The 24,064-nt window shown below is 38.4% G+C and overlaps 1 protein-coding gene and 1 long non-coding RNA gene across 3 annotated transcripts in view; one reads left to right on the forward strand and one right to left on the reverse strand.

The window, feature by feature from the left end:
• Window positions 1-12,746: 12,746 nt before the first annotated feature.
• LOC309501364 lies at window positions 12,747-14,882 on the reverse strand. Of its 2 annotated transcripts, none has more exons than XR_014206873.1 (2): window positions 13,685-14,882; window positions 12,747-13,336 (listed from the first exon to the last, which is right to left on the reverse strand). It is a non-coding gene; the product is annotated as an uncharacterized lncRNA (long non-coding RNA). The 2 variants fall into 2 exon arrangements; XR_014206874.1 differs by having other exon boundaries at window positions 13,677-14,882.
• Window positions 14,883-15,451: 569 nt separating this feature from the next.
• Window positions 15,452-24,064, forward strand: part of zswim5 (zinc finger, SWIM-type containing 5) — a 46,065-nt gene continuing 37,452 nt past the window's right edge. Inside the window, exon 1 of the mRNA XM_082172225.1 lies at window positions 15,452-16,465. Coding sequence (XP_082028351.1) covers window positions 15,967-16,465 — 499 coding nt within the window. The 5' untranslated portion in view covers window positions 15,452-15,966. The remainder of the gene's footprint in view (window positions 16,466-24,064) is intronic.

Genomic DNA, 24,064 nt, shown 5'->3' on the forward strand with positions numbered 1-24,064 from the left:
ACCCTCGGTTTCCGCTCGTACTGCGTGGAGTCCTGGACAAATGCGGAAGTTGTAGTTGTAGCGTCTATCAAGCTACAAACTTTAGCTTGTTTCTTGCAGTCGTTATGGTACACAATTATTCTTTACCGATTGCTGCTGGTTCTGTCGACAAAGCATGCTTAATTTTATATTTTCCAAATGTAGCATTCGGTAATAGTTATGTTTATGTAAGGAAAGTATTATTGCTTTAGATTTGTGTTTAGTTTATTGACATTGTTTATCACGTCTGGTGTTTATGGCCATGTAAATAAACATAGCATGTGTTATACATAAAGATTAATCAGTATTTTGGCAAATGATGTGGGTATGTTCGAATGTACTTTTACAACAATTGTTTAGAACCTGTAAAACTGCGCAGCGTTATCACAACAATGAATTCAACAAATACAGTAACATCTATGATAACCAATTTAGTATTAAACCTTACTTTTCTTGCGGTTAATTCATTTTAATGAAATAAAAGTGTGATGAGGTTTAAGAGTCAGGAAGGAAGGAGACACGTCGTCGTGACTGGGACTCGTAGGCTACTTTATTAAAATAAAGCAAAACAAACAAAAGCCGCGCACAACGCGCATTCACTGTGGCAACCGCGACGGCACAAAACAGTTCAAAAATGAGAGCTCGGATCCACCGGTTCTCTTTCTCTGCGTCCAATTTTCTCTCCAGTCTCTCTCTCGTTCCAGCGCGGCTTATAAGCTCTCCACGCCAATAATACTTTGCACTTGACCTACTTGCTCGTCTCTTCTCTCTCCCGTTACAGACCGCGCTGAACCACGCCCCCCTCGCCACAAAAAGCATGTCATTAAACGCAACATTTATAAAAATAGAACTTAGCCTCATCCATGAACATGATTTTTCGATTCCCGTCTGACTGATTTACATCCACGGTGGAGTTTAAAACGACAGTTCCCATCATTCCACGCTCCTTCACATCGTCATCAAGCTACGCCGTTGTTGTTGTTTGGAATGTAGCGCCCTCTAGCGGCAAAAAAATTCTTGCATATTGTACCTTTAATGTCTACAGACACTCAAGTCTCACTTAGGCTCAAGTGCTCTAAAAGGGCACAAGTAAACCAATATCCTTCAAAAAGGGCTCTTCAATATAATGGATGTTAACTATAATTAAAGCCTAAAAAAAAGTTTTGTTGACAAGTTTGGGTGAGTTGGGCAAAACACACAAGATACCTCCAATGCCCTGCAGATGGCAATATTGAGTATTCTGTTCTTTTGTAACAGAAATAAACTGCTGCAGAAAATGTTAGGTGTCATACAAAATGTAATGTATAATTGCATAAGAACTCATTACAAATGTATTGGAGTAAAGAGTACATGTACAAAAAAAACAAAAAAGCAAAGTAGAGAGTAAAAGTTGCTAATTTCCTTGATACTCAGTCAAACTACAAAGTAGCCAAAAGATACTTAAAGTCCCCATGAAATCAAAATGTATGTGTTTTTGGACTTTAGAATGAATATGTAAGTCTTACTGTTATCTATAAGCTAGTGTGCTCCAAAACAATGACAATTTGCATTTAGAAGATATAAACATTCAAAACTTACAGACTCTCACTTCCGCCAATATGGATCAATGATTAAGATCATCGGATTTTCTGTCCAATCCAATGCTCTCTAGAATCGGAAGCATCCCGGCCCCACACTATGAATATACACTGAAGCTGTGGCTGAAATCGGTCACTTGTTCAGACAATAACTATTTTCTACACGGTGAATGGCACATAGTGCTCTATATAGGGGATAGGGAACGATCCAGACAATGCAAATAAGCTTTCCAATGGGCCAAATGAAGTCTGGTTTCACGTTAGTGTCACGCGAACTGCTGCAGCGTGCACACAGTCTGCTCCGGTCCAGAGACATGATAGCACAGAGCAAATACCAGAAAACGTATCGGACCCATTTGATTTCTACACAGAATGCTATATTTTAAAGCGATATGGGGGAGATTAGGAGGAGAAACGGTTCGAGATTAGGAGGAAACTGCGGCTTAAAGGGATAGTTCACTTTGAAATAAATTTTTGGTATGTTTTAGCTTACCTCAAGGGCATCCAAGATGTAGGTGTCTTTTTTTCCGCAGTAGTTTCAATTTTGATATTTTTAGGTCAAACCGTTCTTGTCTGTCAGTCATATAATGCAGGTCTATGGGCACCACCTCAAAGAACAAGCACAGAGTCCAAATTAAAACAATTCCCCGTCGTCCAAATTAAACAATTCCCCATCGTAAGTACACATTGATGGCCTAAGACACGAAACGAGCGGTTTGTGTGAGAAAACGAACAGTATTTATATCGTTTTTACCTCTTATACACAGCCATGTCCGAGTGATCTGATCTGACGTGTGCGCAGACTGGTGCATAGATATATACACTAGACGTCGCCTTAAAGACATTCGCTCCAATGAACTGCCGTAGACAAGGCGACATCTAGTGTATATATCTATGCACCAGTCTGCGCACACGTCAGATCAGATCACTTGGACATGGCTGTGTATAAGAGGTAAAAACGATATAAATACTGTTCGTTTTCTCACACAAACCGCTCGTTTCGTGTCTTAGGCCATCAATGTGTACTTACGATGGGGAATTGTTTAATTTGGAAGATGGGGAATTGTTTTAATTTGGACTCTGTGCATGCTCTTTGAGGTGGTGACCATAGACCTGCATTATATGACTGACAGACAAGAACGGTTTGACCTAAAAATATCAAAATTGAAACTACTGCGGAAAAAAAGACACCTACATCTTGGATGCCCTTGAGGTAAGCTAAAACATACCAAAAATTAATTTCAAAGTGAACTATCCCTTTAAACAAGCTCAACAGCTCTGGCCGAGCTGTGACATAAATTAAACGCTATTGGCTATTTTAAAAAAGGGGAGGGTCCCACCCTGTTTCCTGGTTTCAGTGGAAATTACGTCAACACATTGAATAATGCTGCATGTTTCAAGGCACTTCAGTGGGGCTTTAAGTACAGCAACTAATTACATTTACTCAAATACTTTACACCACTGCTGTTAATCAACTAGTTTATTTCATACAGTGTGACAAATACATATTTGAAAAGTACAAACACACTTTGTCAAATGCTGTTTAAACTAAGTGTGGTTATTTTAATCATATGACAATACACGCCGGTTTAAATTGAGCAGCCATTTTAGCTTTAAAGCTAACAATTAATATTTGGCCTATGTATCTTCATAAATTCAAAACACTAATGGAAACAACTGTTAGAATCAACTACATAAGAATGTCACACGGCAGGATATTAAAATGCTACCTTTAATGTTCAACTTACAACTGTGTCTTTTCTTTAAATAGCATGAGGTAAAGCACACATTTTTACTTATAGTTCTTTAGAAGGTGTGCCAAAATTTTGCCAGTCTAAAAATCAGACTTTGTAGACTATTTGTACAATATTGTAAAATATTTTTGTATAAATTAAAATTCTATATTTTTATAGTGTCATCTTTTAAGACAATAGACCCCAATAATATACCACATTATTTAATTTTTTTATTATAGTTTATTATTTAACAAATTATTATTTATTTAATTAGTGTAAGACAGGGGGTGCTGTATTTTCCATATTTCTTAAAATTGCAAGTTGAAGTTCAGACAGTTGATAATTAATAATAAAAGACACCTCAAATGTTCAGCTATAATTTAGCAAATAAGCACCTGTGTGACTCATCAAAACGGTATAAACGGTGAAATAAGTATTTTCGATGGGTATGTGTGCACACTTTGTGTCACACTTTGGACAGCTCTCTCTAAACTCAGTGTCTGAGCTGCTCCAGTTAGCTAATGGTCCCTGCAATGTGTTCCCTCAGTGGTGCCATTACTCTGCATTCCACATGGCTGGCGCACTAATAAACAAACTGTGAAATGCATTAAATTCCGCAGAGAAATTTGCAGGGACAAAACGAACCCTCTTTTCAGAGGTATTTAGATTTCTTTTATTGTGACTTTCTAACCGAGAGGTTTTTTTAATTGTCCGTGATTGGAAACGCAGTGAGCCCAATCATTTCTCCTCTGCTTTGTAAACAGATCTGTTAAAATCTCTTAAAAAGCGTGAAATGACTGCACCGTCGGTAACCTCCTCTAAATGAGCCTGTGCTCTCTATCTTCTGGTCGGAGGCTTGGCTCCTCTGTCCACACATCCCTCTGTTTATTGTTGGAGCAGATCTCCATTTGTCAGTCTGGCACTTGGTTTACCCTTACACTAGAAGAGGCCTGAGGGAGGGAGGCAGAGAACAGGTCATGAACAGTGTGTGATAAAACAGCTGTGCCTTGCCTTTGCTAGTATCACAATCAGCCTAAAGTCTGCTATACAGCCTTGATCATATACAGAGAGACACTGTCCATGTGAAGATGGATAATGCATCTCCCATGAAGAATCTACTCCCGGAAAATTGTTGGAGCTTTTAACCTAGCAAACGAATAGTTATACCTATAGATTATGGTGCAAATAATGCTCCATTTCAAGAAATTTTGAATATATTCACGCATTCACAAGTTTGTGGTTGGTTCATGTTTTTGAAAAATGTATCTTATGATCACCAATGCTGTATTTATTTGAATTTTGACAGTAAAATAAAACAGTAATATCCTAAAATATTAAAATATTAATTTTAAAATAACTGTTCTCTATTTTAATATATTTTTTAAGTGTAATTTATTCCTGTGATGGCAAAGCTGAATTTTCACCATCATTACTCTAGTTTTAAGTGTCACATGATCCTTCAGAAATCATTCTAAAATTATAAAGAAATTCAGTTTAATGTTGAATAAAAGTATACATTTCTTTTTATAAACTCTTACTATAAAAAATATATATAAAACATATGTTAGGATTATAATATTATATAATAATTGTATTTAAATACTTATTTTAAAAGATATAATGAACAATTTCACAAGTGACAAACTATCTAACAGGATTAATTGGACCAATTTAATCATATCTGTCCTTCTTTGTATGCTCTCTCTGCAGTGATTCAAATCTTGCACCACACTTTATCCCTCCCTCGTAGCATCCAATGAGGAGTGGCTTTATGAAGAGAATTAAATTCCACAAATGAATTACCTATTTTTCTTTCCTCCCTCAATTAAAGAGATTAGTCCATATTCCACCCTGCAGCCTTCCACCATGAGAGTGTGTATCTGGAAGAGAGCTGAGCGGTCTTGGCAAGATGCTGAGATAGAAGACATTGGTTATTCTGGAAGCCATCTCGCAAAAGTCCGCAGTGAAGAAAAGAGATGACAAATGGACCAGCTACACAGAGTCAAGGCACTTCCTTTTAGGTCGCAACAGCAGGACTAATGCGCATTTGTAAGTGTATATGTGTGTGCATGTTTAATGGTGTTCTGGAGAGAAGGCTTATGAAAGATGTGTGCTCACATCTCTAATTAGAAAGACTGATGAGGGCTGACACCTTGCCTGCCTCATGTTATCTGTCATTAGTGAGAGTGCACCAGATTATGTGGGCCATGACCTATGTGATGGTGAATTACCTTTCCACCATTCTTGCTGCTTCTCTCTTCCAATGCTCTCCAAATATCTGATCCTAATATAGCCTGAACCAACTAAGCTCACACGTAAGACCCAGACAGAACAAGACAACCACACCACTATATAATGTATCTCTCAATTATACTCCAATGATAATTGCTTTGGAGCATATCCCTGGTGCTTCCCCTGGTGTAAAACTGATACCTTGGCTGATATGGTGCAGACCATCTGGTGGTTCCTCTAGCAGACAATGGTCTCGTGATATGGGGGTTGATGGAGAGCATTTGGCTTTGCTCAGGGTATCAGCTTTTAATGCAGTGGTCCAGAACACTATGCTCAGTCGAAAGGACAGGACGGGGTGGAGTGCTTCAGTGGCCTGCAAACGCTCAATGCCATTAGAGAGGGAGGAGGGTAGCAGGCAGTGAAAGGGCCGGATGGAGACTCTTATGAATAGTGCATGATTTATGATCTTTAATTTACTGCACTTTCAGAGTGCATGATGATGTTAAGTGGGCCGGTGCTATTGCAGGTATAGTGAGATACCAGACCGCGACAACGAATGCTGGATGGAGCTGCCGTTTTTATGTTGACATTTCTGCAGGACCAGGTGTGGGGGAATAAGCAGCTCGGCAGGTGCCTGTATTCAAAACTGTTGTTTGAGAGGGAATCCTTAAAGAACTGGAGACAGCAGGAAAGTAATTAAACATAATTTCACAGCTTAATTGTGTTTACAAAGAACACCTTTAGCTCGTCATGCTGTTGGAGAGAATGAAAGGCTAGTTGTGTTGCCTACTGGCTCTTTGGTGACAATAAGCGGGCAGTGATTGTTGAAGGGGATTTAAAAAAAAAGAAGAGGGTTTTGTAATTTTGCCAGTAAAGGATTGCAAATGGAGGACTTGAAAACAGAAGGAGCGTGATCACACTTAACAGACTTACTGTCATAAAGAGTAAAAAAAAAAAAAAACTGTTCATTGCCTGAAAGAATGGACCTTTTCTCAGTGGTTGTGAAATACTCATAATTTGAAAACCATGTAACAAATATTTTAATATTTATATATATATATATATGTGTGTGTGTGTGTGTGTGTGTGTGTGTGTGTGTGTGTGTGTGTGTGTGTGTGTGTGTGTGTGTGTGTGTGTGTGTGTGTGTGTGTGTGTGTGTGTGTGTGTGTGTGTGTGTGTGTGTGTGTGTGTGTGTGTGTGTGTGTGTGTGTGTGTGTGTGCTCTTGTTTATGTGATTTGTGAGGACACAAATTTGTATAATGGCATGGGTATTACACTGGTATTACAACTTGAACGTGATTTATGAGGACATTTCTTGAGTCCTCGTATTTCAAATGGCTTTAAAAACATACTAAGCAGTGTTTTATTAAAAATGTACAAATGCAGAATGTTTCTTGTGATGGGTAGGTTTAGGGATAGGGGCAGTGTAAGGGGATAGAATATACAGTTTTTCCAGTATAAAAACCATTACGCCTATGGAATGTCCTCACAAATCACATAAACAAAGCTGAAGAATTGAATTCCTGAATTTTAAGTATAACAAACAGGATGCAGAATTGTAATTCAAATTTGAATGTAAGGAAGAAATTAACTGAAAATAAACTGAAATTCAAAGAAATTCATAACATTTTTGGCTTCAAAAAGTCTTATTTGAAAGTTTTGAAAAAAAAAATTTAAATGTTGTATTAGCCTTACGGGCAGGGGGATTGATAGACAGAACAATGTTTATATATTCCATCATTTTTGATCAATTATCTTTTTTGTGGAAGAATATTTGAATGTCCCAGAATGTATTACCTATGTTGAAATTCTTTATATTCCAGTCCAGTAAATTCCTCTTCCTGTCATACCAACTGAAATTCAACTTCCTGTGGGTGTGGCCAATTATATTCAAATTTACACTCTTAAATTGAAAGGGAACCAATTCTTCAGCTCTCAAAATCCCCAAACAATTTTAACTAAAAAAAATATATATTTCAAAACAAATGTTTATTTTCCAAAAATCGAGCTGCTAAAAATGTTTCTGATACACGGTAGGAGGAGCAGAATGTGTCTGACTACAGCCAGACTCACGGTTTGCACAGCAACAGCTCTCTCTCCTGTCAAACTCTGTTTCAGTCCTGCAGTGGTGAACAGCAGACTCTTAGCAGGGTGAGGCCTCACTGAAAAGACAGCAGAGAGCTGGAGTTATGAACTCAGAAAGGTTCAACAATGGCTGCAAAACAAGTACAAAGAATCAGTTCAGAGTTTGCACATCCTTACAGTGACCCATAACATTTTCTTGTAAAAATAGTGGCTGGTTATTTTAAACCACATACTTCAACAGAAAAAAAAAAAAAAAAAAAAGTCTTTAAATGAGAACACAATAAAAGATACAGAAAAAAAAAAAAAACACATGGTTTTTGGTCATAGTGCAGCAGACAGCTGTGCATATACTGTATGAATAAAGAAAAATATCAATAAACTTTACATGATGCTCTTGATGAAATTTTAATTAAAAAGTAATGAATTACTCTAGCCTGGTTAAAACCAGACCATTCTCAGTAGTAACTGAGTTATGGTCTGGCAAAGCTTCATTAATAACTCATTTCCAACGGACGTCGCTCAAATGCCTCTGGGCACAATTGGAGAGACCTAAAACCAATCAGAGCGATCGTCATCGTGTAAAGCCCGCCCCAACGTTTCTGATTGGTGCCGCGATTTCGAGGGATTAGAAATGGGCTTGAATGAGCTCTTTGCCATCTAAATTTGCCGGAAGTTGTCTGGGTTTTCCCAGGCTAGAATTACTCCATTTAAAATTAAGAATCCCTTCGAGGCTCTTCAGAAACAATACCTATTTATCCATCCATCTATTTTCCCAACTTTGTCCTATGTAGGGATGTTGGGGAGAGTCAGCTGAGAACACAGACAGGAACAAGGAATCTGTGTTGGTGATGTGAGCTGGAGAATTAAGTTACGCAGACAAATCAAAAGAATAAAGACAATGCCTCTCTCCAGCGCATGCCACTGTTGTTGTAAGTTCACTTTCATGGTTTCATATCTGCATTGTATAGACAAGTTTCACGGATCAGGGTGACATTCCAGAGTAATATCTAATCTTCAGCAACCTGATCTCATTGTCATTCATCTAAAGCTTTGCCCTTTTGGTGGTATTTATTCTATTGTGGATTTTGACTTATTTGAACATGCAAATGAGGTTTAATGTAGACCTGGGGCATCTGCTGTGCTCAAACACACACATCACAGTTATCGGGATGAGCACCCACCTCCCCATAGCCTATCGCAGTAGTCACATAAGCCTCTTGGACTGCGTGGAGGCGTGCAAGGCCTAGAGGCCTGCTGTGCGTAAAATCACCCCTAACACCATTAGAAACATCCAAGCAATCACACTACATGGGCGTGAGACAGACAACAGTGCTTTCTGTCCGTGGCGTTTTGAAGCCATTCAGACTATTTTGTGGAGAGGCTCATTTAGGAGACTGGCCATTTCCATTGACTGGTTCCTGTCTCAAAAGAAGCTTGATTACTAGAGAGTGAGACTGTGCAGCTCACATGAATGGGATTGCTATAAGAAAATAAGATTTAACAGAACCGATTAAAGAGAAAATAGTAGTAAATTGGCATCATTCGGGCTCATTTTCATAAGTAGCTGGAGTGTAAAAAGATCCATTGTACTTACATTAAAGTGTGTCAACATTTTACTCAATTAAAAGGAAAAGTGGTAACACTTTACAATAAGGTTCATTAGTTAATATTGGTAAATGTATTAACTAACATTCAAAAACAATGATCAATACATTTGTTACAGTATTTATTAATCTTTGTTACTGTTAGCTAATAAAAATACAACTGTTCATGTAAGTTCACAGTGGATTAACAAATACAAATAAGATAAAGAAATGCTGTAGAAGTATTGTTCATTCTTAGTTCATGTAAACTAAGGTAGTTAACTAATGTTCACTAATGAACCTTATTGTAAAGTGTTTCCGGAAAAATTATTCAGTAAAAGTAAACATAATTCCTTGTATTTTTTCTTTCATTTTTATAACTGTGACAATTTTATTCTGTTGATTGCCATGTTTCTTTAGCAAGAAATAAAAACAAATGCTATTATTTGTTGAGGAAATCACTATACTAATGAAATGTAAATTGAATTGAAAATGTTACTTTTTCCAGCTTCGCAGGCAATATTTTCCAAATAATATTTTTTATAATTTCTTTTGGCATAAATGAAAACAATCAAACAATTAATACAGCATAAATGAAAACAATATTAAATTAAATTAAAATCTCTTAATTTAATTTTTTTAATGACTTTATAATACATTAAATTACATATCGGTCCTATTTCAGGAAGTCCCATGCAAGCCAATCGTCAAAACTGGGGGTCCTTGGAATCCAAAAATGTTATAACCCTCTGCTTTACTCACCAGATGTTAAACTACAACCAATACTGACAATGTCTGAGTCTTCAACGATGGTTATAACAAACATAAAATGCATTGCTTTGGGTCAGAGACTCTATGTTGTGGTGACTAAAGAGACGTTTTCATACATTTGTTTTTGAAAGAAGTCTCTAGGCTCACATGCTGCATTTATTTGATCTGAATACAGTAAAAAGCAGTAATATTATGAAATATTATTACAATTTAAAATAACTTTTTTTCTGTCATAATATATTTTAAAATAGAATTTATTCCTGCGATTCACATAATATAATCTTTTATTCCAGTTATATCATATACAATGCACATGATTATCTTTGCTTGAAATGTAATGACCAGCAGCTATGCTAATTGCTTTCCATTTGCTTTTCTGTTTTATCTAAGGATGCCCATTCCAAGATACAGTAGCTAGCAAGTACGTCAGCTCCAGTTTGGATCCAGCCTATTCTGAAGACTTCAGATACCCCAACACCTGTGAAGAGATGACTCCTGCCCTTGTGAGGACTTCAGATGATGCAAACTCTGAATCAACATGCACCAATGCAAAATGTTCTATATATTGTAATCATTATGATCACAACTTGTTATAATTACTTCAATGAGCTATTGGTTCAGCCTAAAATTAATACATGATGTTAGCTCACTGTGTGATTTGTATGTACATTTCTGAAATATATTACTTAGACACAGTCACCTCTGATAACAGATCAATTAACTTTTGCACAGTTAACCCCGCATTAAGGTGCCAAACATGTGCATGAACCGATGCTGTGTTAGAATGTTATGGCTAGATGCTTAGCAACCAACAACCAAATGCATTCCTCATATTCATGTGCTTTGGACAGTCATGGAAACATAAACATATGGTTTAGCGTTTGAGGGGAAAAATGTCAAATGGTGACAGAAAACCCGACAATTGGAGTGTAGAAGAGACCATTTCATTCTTACCTTCATAGTCTGATATATATATATATATATATATATATATATATATATATATATATATATATATATATATCAGATATCTGCTATATATGAAGATGCGCTATGCTAGAGCCTTTTTGAAAACATATCTAGTGTGCCATTCCTTCAATCAGTGACACAGACACCGCAAATATGTAAAATAAGAACGTTAACCCATGGTTTAGAAATGTACAGTGTGAAACGCCAGTTTATGAATACCCAGGATTAATTGTTAACCCAGGTAAATTATGAGCAGTGTGAAACGTGAATCAAGATAACCCAGGATTCCATTTACCCGGGGTTTAGTATGACCCAGGGTTAACAATTTCAAGTGTGAAAAGTCCTATTGTTTCCTTAGACAGTATTTAGTTCAACAGCCCATAAGTACAAATTCCCCAAAATAATACTTGAGTAATTGTTCTTCGTTAGTATTCTCAAGTGCCTTACACACCCCTGACTGGAGGATTCCAGTGGTCAGGTGAATGGGGACGACACAAAGGCCTTCGACCCTGCTTTTTCCTGCAGCTGCATGCTCAGCTCAGTTCAGTCCCAAAGGACATATCAGTGCCTCCACAGTAAACACTCCTACTATTTGTCCTGGGCCCTCTCATGAGACCAGCTCTATCCTGCACCCTTAAATAGCTTTAGGCCACAACAAAGAGTAAGGACTGGGGGAGGAAGAAGGTGAATGAGGGAGAGAGAGGGCACGGCACAGAGGAGGAAAAAGGGTGAGGATGTGTGAAGAGGGGCTAAGAGCTTCTGTCACTTCTGGTGTGAACACAGAAGAACCGGCGGGTGACGGGGGGTTGAGTGGACGAAGACAGAATAGGTCATAAATTTAGCTCCTGTGAGGCCGAGTGAGGGAGTACACAGACAAAGAGGCATAAAGGAGGTGAAGCTGGCACACTTGTGGGAGGAAGCCGCCATGCTAAAGTAATAGCGGTTATGCCGGGCACAATACGCAAACACCTAATTGACACCAATGTCTCAATCATCACACTGTCAGCACAACAAATGCTCAGTCTGACCTGACCCTGACAGACATCTTATCAGCCCAATCAAACAGACCAAATGAGACTGAAAACCTCTCACCACAGGTAACAAAGAGGCTGGGCTATATATGTTTTGCATGCCAAACTACATGCTGTCTTCTCTATTGTGTGAGGACAACGCTTTGTGAAGAGATCAGCATGCCTTCAAGACATTAGCTGAGCCACACTCTGTGAGACAAAAGGCTTAGGTAATTCTCTTTTTTTCTCACATGGGTGACTTGGGCTCTTCTCTCCTGCTAAAGTCTGACTCCATTTAATGAACGCTGCAAAGAGTGATGACAAGAAAGGCCTGGGGGAGGGGACCGCCGTACTGCAGTGGAGATAAAAAGCAGGCCCTACAGGTGGAGCTGGGTTCTCTATCAACACCACCATTGTTTCCCTCTCCAACCGCCACACGGCAAATAGCCCTAATCTGCCCCGATCCTGCTGACATCATCGCGTACGGAAACCTTCCGATACAAACATAAACTTTGCTTGTTTGGTTTGGTTATGCTGGAAATGACTTGACTCGAACCGTCGGTGACGCAGTCTCAACCATTAACCCTAGAGGCTTCTTTGCATTCTTAGACACTGTGTCAGGCTGAGCAACACCCCTCTTGAGTTCGCCAAGTCCAAACAGAGCCTAGAGGAAGCATTGGTGTGAAATGAATGAAAAGGTGCACTGTTATAAAAAATATCTTGTTAAATTAAATTAAACGAAGACACAATTTTTTTTATTTAAAATATAATCATGTGTGGTGTTTTGGGAATGTCCTTTTACTGTTTTTCACTGTAAATTAAATGGTAATTCAAATATGTGAAAAACATACATTTGACATTATTTTACAGTAAAATTGCATATATTGTCATGTTGACAGTTTTTATTTACCATGTGGTTAGATCATTTACAGTTAACCAATTAACAGTTTTTGTGGGAGCAATGGAATTCTGCACAGAAACAGACAGGAAATATTTAAGAGGTTTTACTTGAGGATGAATAATTTTCGATGCACAATCTTTTTGTATATTCTCACATGACGAAAGACTGACAGATGTGTTGAATTGGGCCTAAAAATAGATGGACAGGAGGCCGCCGATGGCTCGAAAGGATGCAAGACCTTTTATTGTATTGTTGTTATTCCCTGAGAGACCTCCTTTGATAGGGTTTTTTTCCACTCTCTTGTACCCCATCAATCTTTTTCCAATTACCTGTCTTGTCTCCCCCAAATCTGTCACAATTGTTGCCTTGGAAACTGGTAGCGTCCAGCGCCATTATATTTCAGTCCATTGTTCGATTTGGGTTGATGTGACAACATTCCCCCAGATGAACGATCCTGAAAAAAAAAAACATGGCGCGATCAGGTTGGGAAGCACTTGAATCAGATGTAATCAGTACTGTAACACTGTGCTGGCTTAGAATGAAAATGTCTGATAAAAATTTCCGATAGCAGAAAAATATTGTCTTCGATTCGCCTCCATAATAACTGTGGCGGTTGGCATGTGGGGTGCTGTGTGTAAAAAAAAAAAAAAAAAAAGTGATGTCTCTGCCCTCAAGGACATTTCCGTTCACTGGGAGGCTGGAGCCCAGGGTACTTTGAAAAGCACCAGAAGTGACAAGACTCCCTCTTCCAGACTGTCATGCATATACATATACACATACACACAGAGACTTACACACTCACACAGAGGACTCGCAGAATGTCATTAGACGCCTGGTATCCTGTGTGGTGAGCTGTCAGCTTGTCATCTTTCAGTCGGTGCACTCGACTGGACAGCGGCGAGCATGCTGGGATGTGACAGCCAGTAAAATGGAGTCTTGTCATTACTTCTCCCCACACCTGCTGTTCTGGTTCCCTAAGAGGCAGCAGACAAATAAACATATACACAAACAATCTTACAAACACTCCCAGTGTTTACAGACAAATATGAAGAACTTATGAATAATACGTTTAAATACAGATAAATGAACGGACAAGATGTCAAGTTTCAATTTGTTTAAAAAATATGATCTTTTACTTAATTCTTTCATTCCTTGGTTGCAGTGATAACATGACACCTTACAAAGTGCATGTCAGCAGAGTTAGACAACATACAAATATCAGCAAGTTGTCAGGGGCCCTCAGGCCATGGTGTGCATGAAGTCAAGTACATCACCAACCATGTTGTGGGCAACATTAGTATCATCTGCAGTCTGATGGTCTCTGTCTTGCAGATCTGGGGGATCCATAAAGATCACAAAATAAGTTTTTAAAAACGATGAAGCGAAATCACATACAACAGATAATTGGCCTGGAGTCCTTGAGAGGTGCAGACAACATCCCTGTCTTTACAGGGCAGGAGGTGAAGTTTCTTCAGTGTGTTCATCAAACGAGAACATATATGTGTGAGAGAGGGAACTATAGGGGGAGAAATAGATTTGCAAAATGAAACTAGAAGTGGGTGAGGTGCACTTTTATGGAAAGTGGGGCTAGTTGTAACGCTGTTCACTCCAGTGAATATTTCTCAGTCTGTTTTTGAATAGGCATATGTCCAGGAAAAACAGTGAACAGTTCACTGACACACTGTCAGAACATGTCATTGCTAAATCTAAACAGTAAAACAATTATGAAACACAAAACACTTTGAAACGATTGTAAAAGATAACGTTTTTGCCAAGAGACATTACAATTTATACATTTTAGATATTTATAATATTCAAAGCATATGTGAAAAGTTTTGTTAATAAAAAAATCAACAATTGAAGATGACTTTTCCTCTTGGGTGGTTTGCAAGGTATGTTTCAAAAGTTTGGGGTTGATAAGATTTTTATTTTTTTTAATGTTTTTGAAAGAAGTCTCTTATGCTCACCATGTGATCAGAAATAGAGTAAATAACAGTAACATTGTGAAATATTATTACAATTGATCTGTTTTCTATTTTAATATATATATATATATATATATATATATATATATATATATATATATATATATATATATATATATATATATTAAAGCTGAATTTTCGGCATCATTACTCTAGTCTTTAGAGTCATATCCATCAGAAATAATTCCAATATGCTGATTTGGTTCTCCAAAAACATTTATGTTGAAAACAACTGTACGGCTAAAAAAAATGTGTGTAAAATATTATAATTATTATTATTGACATTTTAGGGTTCTCTGATGATATAATGTTCAAAAGAACAACATGTATTTTCTATTGTAACTTAAATGTCTAACATAAAACTAAAAATCTTACTGACCCAAACTTTTGAACGGTATATATATATACATATATATATATATATATATATTTATATATATATGAAAAAAATCAGCACGGTGGAGACATACACGTTAAATACATGCTAGTATCTATCTGCATGAGTTATGACATGATTTCTAATCAGGACTGGATGGACTTTGACAGCACCAATCAACTGACATTAAATACTTGGCCACCAGGGTGGGCAGTAGACATCTGTTAAAAAGTTACATTATCATAGAAACATTTCAAACTTTTGTTACAACACACTAAAAGGGCAGCTGGAGAGTTCTCCACATTTTTTACGACTCTTGAAGGGTACTGCACACATCTTGTACATTCAGAGAATGTAGATTGTAACGTTATGCTGCGATATTATGAGGTCTTTCAAAAGGTAATGCTCAGTTCTCAGCGCTACAGTTGATCTTTGAAACAACGGCAGGTGTTTAAACACACTGCAGCAGATCATTGACAGTTTTAAGTGCACGAGTTGTAAATAAAGAGGAATTTGTAACAAACAGTCTGTTTGATCAACACCGTGCCTGTCATTTCAGCGCACACATGCGCATCGCCTCGGTGCAGCCCGTCCTCGCGATTGGCTCGAGCGCGTTTGTTATTGGTAGTGACGTATGTGAAGTGACGACCCTCCCGTTGTGCGGTGCCTCGGTCTGTGCGCTTCTAGAGCCACGGTCCTCACTTCAGTGTTTATTTGGTTGTCATGGCGGAGGGACGTGGAGAGCTATTGCCTCAGCCGCCGCTTCACCTCTCCTTACCCCCGGCCAGCAAGCGTCCGTGTTTGCGTCCCGCTCCTCGAGGACCGGGTCCGGGGCCTGGCCCGGGATTTCAGAACTCACGTTTCCGTTGCCCGGAATCTCTACTGGACTGCGCTGCGAAGGCCGTAGCGGAGAAATGGGCCTTCGAGAGGGTGGAAGAGCGCTTCGAGCGGATTCCCGAACCGGTTCAGCGCCGTATCGTGTATTGGTCGTTCCCGAGGAACGAAAGGGAAATATGTATGTATTCGTCGTTTCAGTGCCGAGTGGCGGGTGAAGAGGGTCCAGTAGTGGGCTCGAGCACGTCTGTTGGATCTGGTACAGTCCCCGGAGGGGTTACGAACACAACAGGCAGCACAGGGACGGGGGTTACCGGAGATGGACTGCCTTTCCGCCGGGGAATCCGGCTTTTGGAAACCGGTTGTGTGGACAACGTCTTACAAGTCGGTAAGTGTTACCGCTTTAACCGTCCAAAGCGTTGAAAGTTACATCGGAAATATTTGTTTCACTTTCTAGCAAACGAAGTTTCTTGAGAAAAATGGAAGTGGTCTCGTTTAGAAACTGTAACGTACAATCTTCGTTTCTACATAGAGATTCTTCACTTCCAGTAAGGGAGCATTTTAATGCCTGTCGTATTGCGAATGAAACGGAGCGCACGTTTTAAAAATTAAAGGGCTTCCCTTTGGGCATGTTGCAATGGCTTTTAATGTGGAATTCATTGGAACCGGTTGCTGTAATGTTCATTTAACACTTGATAAAACGATTATATGCATTATAAGTTTCAGAGAAGATACAAGATGATACAAAATAGTGTATATTTGAACAATCACAGCGAGCTCTGTCGAAACGGAACATTTTTTCCCAGGTCGCGAGGAAGAAAAGACTATCATGCTGGTCACAATGAATCTCTGTTGTAGCACACCGAGCTGCTATTTTGCTAATATTTCCGTCTAAAGTTGGTTTCGGAGAATTATTGGCTTTTCTCCGTGTATTTTTGGTTGCTTGACGGTAGTTGGGTTTCTTGATATAATTAAGTCCAGGGTAATCCGCTTGAATCCAAATCCCATATCTTTTGTTTATTTGCTGGTTGGTCAAGACAAAGGACGCGTATTTGCCGTAGTTAAACGAATGATAAAACACGTGCCTAGACTTTATCTAACCCTCTGTTGTTTTATTTCGAATATATTTTTTGATATAATCGTTAAAATGAGTAAAAAAATTACTATTCGTCTAAATATGTCGTTGGGTTGTCCTAGTAGAGGCTACAGCACAATAGCTCAAAACCCCCCTCATGTCGGGCTAGTTCTTATGTATTAGCCGAATAGCATTTTTTTTTTTGGCGTGTAGAGGTGTTTTTCTAAACCATAGAAACCCGTCACAGCATTTCAAGCTTCATTTAAACGCATTAAATCGAAAAATTGTGAAGCAACTCGAAAAGGCTTTGGTATTTAGAACACGAAGGCAGTTTAAATGGCTGCCCAAATGTCTATACATTTTCCTCCCCCACTCGCTTCACTTCAGTAAACATACTGTCAAAATACAATCGTGAAAGAAAGGTTAAAGTGTTTTTGTTAATTTTTTTATTATTATTATAAAAACGTACTGGTCTCTGTAGGGTTCCAAAGCACAACATGCCCAATTATGTGCTCATTTGAAGTAGTAAAATTGCACTTCACTTGTAAGGTCCAATGTGGCATTTATAATGTTTGAGGCTTAGTTAAGATCAACAAAACCATTCACAATATTAAATATTTAGCTTATATACCACATATGAACAGGAAAAAGCAGAAAATCAGTCATGTACTCGACCAGCCACATTACTCCTATAATGTAAGCTTTCTTTTCTTGAAATAGCAGTTACAGGAAGCCCCAAATCTCCAATAATTGTAGGTGTTATGAGAGTAGTGAAAGTATACATATAACTAATTCAATAAAGAAGCCATGATTCATTTATTCTCACAAAGATCCACTGTGTTCCTTTAAAAGGCCGATGTTAGTGGAAACGTGATAACCTAGCTGTAATGAAATAACACGGGTACTTATTTAGCAACCTTGAAAAGCTCCCTTCATGAGTAAGTGTTGCCCCTTTTTCACATTCAACGAAACTTGTTATAGTTATTTTGCCTTTTTAAAGTTATACAAAACTATTCTCAAAAGTTTCTAGACTTGGTTGTTTTTGTGACTATAGTATTTTTAAAGACGCTGTGCCTTTGTCTCAATTTTATGTTATACAATATACATGATTTTAATAGTGTTTTGTGAAGTAGTTCTAGTTTATATTTTTAATTATGACGATAATATGCCAAAACTGCACTGCATTTCTAGGATTGCCTGGGTGCTGTTTGGATAATGCTTGAGTTTTTAAACATTAACCGTTTAAGTGTGAATAAGCACAATCTTTTGGATTGTAAAATAAACAATGGGCAGAATAGATACTTGATAGATCAGGCATCTGACAGTAAGGGTATGTCATATCTCACTTGATAAACTGAGATAAAGCAGGTTTAATTGCGATCTGTTTTGCTGTGTGTGGAGACTGTGTTCTTTTGCTTTTGATGGGTACTGAAACTATGAACTGGACATGTTTGCATCTGATAGGCAAGATAATTGTGCCTTAAAACATGAACAGTCTAGAAAATGTCTGTGGGGGTGTTTTTTGACACCAGTACAACTACTAGATCCACCTGTGCATGCTTGAATAAACTGTTTTTGATTCCTCAATTGCTACACTTTCTTTTAGACCTGTTTAAAACTTTCAAAGACACTGCAACAAAGTATAAACCACTTTTAACGTTTATTCAGCATGTTAGCTGAAATGAAGTTAGCAAAGATTCATACTCAAAGGCTTACTCCCTGTGAGCCAGGCTTACTCTGAAGTTTGCCTGAAAGTTCACAACATAATTTGTACTCTTTCCAGAAGCCATAGCGCAAAAACACTCAAGCCTGGGGATGCGGGGGATGTTAAATTCATCGTTATCCTCTGAATGGTCAAATTTTCTGCCCCAAATATTAAGGGCCGGACGGCATGCTACAGGAAACCGATTTGATAAGAATAAATTAATTCTCGTTTGTGTAATTTACCACCCTACCCCAGCCTCTGTCTTATGAAGTCCTTGGAGAGGAGGTTCTAGCTTTGAGTTAGGCTTGAGGATTATTGGGTCATGCTTTGTTACCCAGCTGTAGACAACTCCCCCATTCACAGAGGGGGAGGGGGGTGTGTGTTTGGGGGGTGGGAGGGTGGTTAAGAGTATAGCTTTTCGCAATGGAGCACAAAGCTGTGATGTGAAACCTTTAGAATACCCTCTTCTTTGGTTAGGAGGCAAAAGTTTGGTGGGATTATGGCGGGAAGAGCCACTGAGAGGTTGTTTAGCCCTCTTAGTGCCTCTGTAAAACCTAGGCAAGCATTGAATTGAGTTATGTTACTCTTCTGCCAAGTGACTCAGAAGTCTTCAGATGCAATATTCACTTTGGGAAATCGGTCTCTGTCAGTCCTTTGGTTTTATTACACGAAACCTTAATGTTTCAGTCATGGGCTAACTTTTTAAAAAGTTATTGTGGCAGACAGTTGGGAGCCAGTTTGTTTGAGTTTTGAGAATGGCCGCCATTAAGCATTAGGCTAGGCCAGTGGCTGCTCTGTGATGTCACTAGGCCTGTTTTTAGCTCTTTGTCTCCTTTGAGTGTTGCCATCATTTTGGTCTTTGTAATCGGGACACATCTCATTCAGCACCATACAAGTTCAACAAGGGACCGCTAATTCTGCTCTATCTTTCATCAGCCGTACAGACAATATTTAATCAAGGTAATTAATTCCATGCCTGCAAGTCTCAAAGAAAATCACTTAAACAAATCTCCCTTTCACACTTATTAGCACTCTTAGTTTTGAAGGACACGGCCATTAAACATCCCCCCACCCCCCCTCCCTTTGTCTTTATCAAAGGAGGGAAATTAATTTGGAAATAGGGGAGAGGGTGGTTAGCCGACTTGTCAGCTAATCAGCAGCAACTGGAGCAAGGTGAAAAACAACTCGCCGCATTCCAGGACAAAAGACCTGTCAGAGACTTTGATCAGGTCCTTGTTTCCGAACACTGAGCTCAGACTTGATAAAAAAGCGACGCAGTCCCACATACAGTTAGGTTTTTAAAAGCACGCCCATAGAAAAGCCTATGCTATATGTGTTTTTCACACAGTGTGACGAGTGTTTTTATTCCCTCAGTGGCTCTGCAACCCGCCCATGCACTAAAAATCAATTGCAACCTTGCCCTCTTTGCATTCTGCTGCAGCTTGCCCCATACCCCTCTGATTTTAGTTTATCAGTGATGCACTCCTCAGACAAGGCCTTGTCTGCTTCACAGCTGTGTTTGCAGCAATCGGTTTAGTTTAGTATCTCTGCTTCTGCAAAATGGAGCTCTGATTTTGAGCCAGAGGCAAGGTTCCCGTCCATACCCTACCCATGTGCAGCTGGGCTTGCAGCGTGCACTTGTGCGAGCTCGTCTCCCTGCTGCAGCTTATCTGCGTTTTATTGGAACTCAGTGAGTTGTATGCACACGCGCATTCACCCATTATACATTATTGCCCCTCACAATCCTAGTTTAAAAATGCTGGCTGTTAAAGGTCCCTTAAGATAGCTTTACCTCTTTGATCTCTGCTCACAGGCGGCTGATTATTTTGTCGATGTTTCGTCATGAAGTAGTTGCTTTAATGGAACTTTTATGCTTTTATGCTCTGGGAGGAGCGGAATATGGCTGGTGAGCCTTTAAAGCTCAGATTTACACAAGATACACATGTTTCAAAGCTTTTGGAAGTGTTGTAACCCTTTTTACTTTATCGCTGGGAGGGACATGCCCCTTTTCTCTCTCTTTTTCCTCCCTCCTGCCTGCTGCTCTGTTTGGGTGTCATTGTCAGAGATAGAGGCTGCTGAGAGTTGCTCCTCTTTAAAGAAGGGGCCTCCAGACATGCCTAATAGGGCCTCATTTGGCTGTAATTGCCTAACAAATGTAAGAGAATTCCAGAGGAAACAAAAAGAGAGAAAGGAGAAGGCAAGTCAACCAACCGAGAACAGAGGAAGGGGGAAAAAATTGGTTTGGAGGTGAGATTGCGTAGAGGAAATGGAAGCATTTTCTATGACAAGCTATGTTTAGGCAGGCAGAAAATAAAGGACGGCCCCTACCTTCAATTTGTAAAGACGTGTAGGAAAATCCTTACATCTGGGGCTGTAACACTAAACGCGGAGTGCAGGAAACTCAAGCAGCACTCAGGCAGCTACCCTCCCCCATAGAAGGCCTTTCATCCAGCTGAGATTTTGTGTGCGGGAGTTTTTGTGGCCAGTTCACATGGAAACTTAATTTTCTAAGTCTGGACGAGAGAGGAAGGATAATGTGTGTTGGAGATGAGGTCAAATATCCTGCCAGAGGGTGGAAAGAAAGAGGCCCCAGTCAGTGGCAGTTAGCAATGTGCAAACTTCTATGCAAATGTCACATTGGAGGCTGTGGACTTTTTAAAGCCATCACTTCATATGTGTGTTTATTCTAGCCATTGCAATTCCTGTTTTTAGCTTGACTCGTTGCCAGCCACCAATCACATGGGTGTGCTGAAGGCCCCACCATTAGCACTGTGTGGTCTCTGTGTGATTGTATTGATTCTAAAGCAAATTTTTTTCGTTACTTAATTCTGCATATTGAATTCATCTTGTGCTATTGATTTGTACCTGTCTGTTTCAGCACCCTTTACTTTTTTATTTAATTTAATTTTTTAGTTGGTTTCTCCCCAAATCTCAGCTGTGTTTGATTCCTTGTGATCTTGTTTACTCTTTCTAGTATAGAAAATACAGCAGATAAACATTTTAGTTATTTTCATGTAGGTCAATGCAGTGTTTCCCAACCCTGTTCCTGGAGACACACCAACACTACACATATTCTAACTCTTCCTAATTGATCACACCTGAATCAATTCATCAGCTTGTTAGAAGAGACTCCAAGACCAGAAATATATGGGTCAGATAAGGGAGACATCCAAAATGTGCACTGTTGGTGTGCCTCCAGGAGCAGGGTTGGGAAACATCGGGTCAATGGGTCATTTTTTTTTTGTCTTGTCGATTACGTTTAAAAAAGAATACAATAACAGTGCTGTTTGTTCGTACTATTCCTTGAATACAACTTCTGTGGTGGGTGTGTTTTTAATATATGAATTTTAATTAATTTTTTAATTTTTTTATTTTTTTTTTCAGTTTGTAAAATCTCGTGGTGTGACTCACCAAAAATATATTACTGAAATTAATAATTCATATTAGATTTTTTTTTTTTACTTAAAATGTATTTGTTATTATAAGTAACATACAATTATTTTAATACTTTTACTTTATGCTACCACATTATTTCTTTTTGATTTTTTTTTTAAATGGAATTTTTTCATAACCGTATGAAACCAACATGAATAGAGATATTTCTTAGTAAACACATGTTTTAAACTTTTGATATTGTGAACATTTTTATATGTCATTGACCCAAGTATTGCAACCTACTTGCTGCCATTTCACTGCCTTAATAATTAGATTTGTACGCAGATGGTAGAAGTCCACCTGACCGTGAATATTTATTCGGTTGCAAGTAGGATTCAGTTGTTGTTTTTTTGGGGTTGGGTTGACTGGTTCAAATGAATTGATACCAGAAATTCAGTTTTTTTGAATTTCAGTTTTAGATCCTTGAAAACATAACATACTCACTGAGATTCTTTAAACGAAGCAGTGAGTGGACCTTAATCTGCCTTTGCACAGATTTCAACAATTTAGCACAGCCTGCATCCATTATTTTTGCATTTAATTATTTGTTTCAAGTGGGCCTTAGAAGGTCTGGCAGGGGTCTTTGAAGGGCTGATGGGTCTTTGAGCGTAAAGCCCGAAGTATGTCAGTCCTCTACTTCAAAAGTCTTCACACCACTAACTGAGGTGCCTTTTGTTCTTGCCTTCTCCCTGTACTTTCAAAAGAGGATGACCACTTAGTTTTCACTTTTTCCATTGTGTGGAACAGCCAAGTTATGCAAATTTGTTGCGGTCAGTCTCGGCTCCCCTGAATAAACATTAATTGCCTCCGAAGCTTAAATACACATCAGCAAGATAGATTGCCATAGCTCTAAAAAGTACACCATTTAAACACATACATATTAGCCAACTGCCGTTGTTTAGACTTTAACTTAGTTTTTTTGTTTGTTCTGAGCTTTTATATAACTTACTATATCGAAGATTTCTTGTGATTTCCACACTACAAGGTCACTACTTGACTCAAAAGTAAACTCTGGGTAGGGCTGCATGATTTGGGGAAAAAATCGAATTGCGATTTGCTGGGTAAAATTTGTAAACAAATTAAGAACAACAGGATTTGTTTTGCTTATTTATAGTGCTGCACAATACAATTTTGTGCTTGTATAAATGCGACTGGAAATTATGATTATTATTACTAAATAAAAATATTAAACAATTTATTAAGAAGTAGCCTATCACTATTGTAATAACACTATTTCATTACAAAATAAAAAGTTAGGCCTATTTAATAATACTACTAATAATGTTATCTGTTTTGTCTGTATTAAGTTTTTATTATAAAATATTATTATACAAAATCTGTGACAGTAATTTCTTCTTTTTTTTGGTCAGGATGTGTGCAAAATGTCATTGATATGAAATATGAGAGCATCTTACAACGTATTATTTTCTATTTTTACCCAAAACAGGGTGGTGTCAGCATTGTGGAGTGCTAAACGCTCATGTAATGTATATTTCATTCATACTGGAAGTTGGAGGGTGTCCTTGTGCAAAAAGTCCAAATATGCCTCACAGAAGTAATATTACGCATGCTGTTCCTGGAAATCCCTTACATGGATAAAGGCATCCAGCTATTGCTGTAGCTGAATAAAAAGAAGATAGAAACGTTTTGACAAATGAAACGAGACGATAAACACACGACTGCGACAATATATGGTTTATCGGTAACACTTACCGATAGCAATTAGGTATCATTTTTTTAAACATTAGAATGAATAACTAACATGAACTAAC

Source organism: Leuciscus leuciscus (genome assembly GCF_965113295.1).
Source record: "Leuciscus leuciscus genome assembly, chromosome: 6".
Classification (NCBI taxonomy): Eukaryota; Metazoa; Chordata; class Actinopteri; order Cypriniformes; family Leuciscidae; genus Leuciscus; species Leuciscus leuciscus.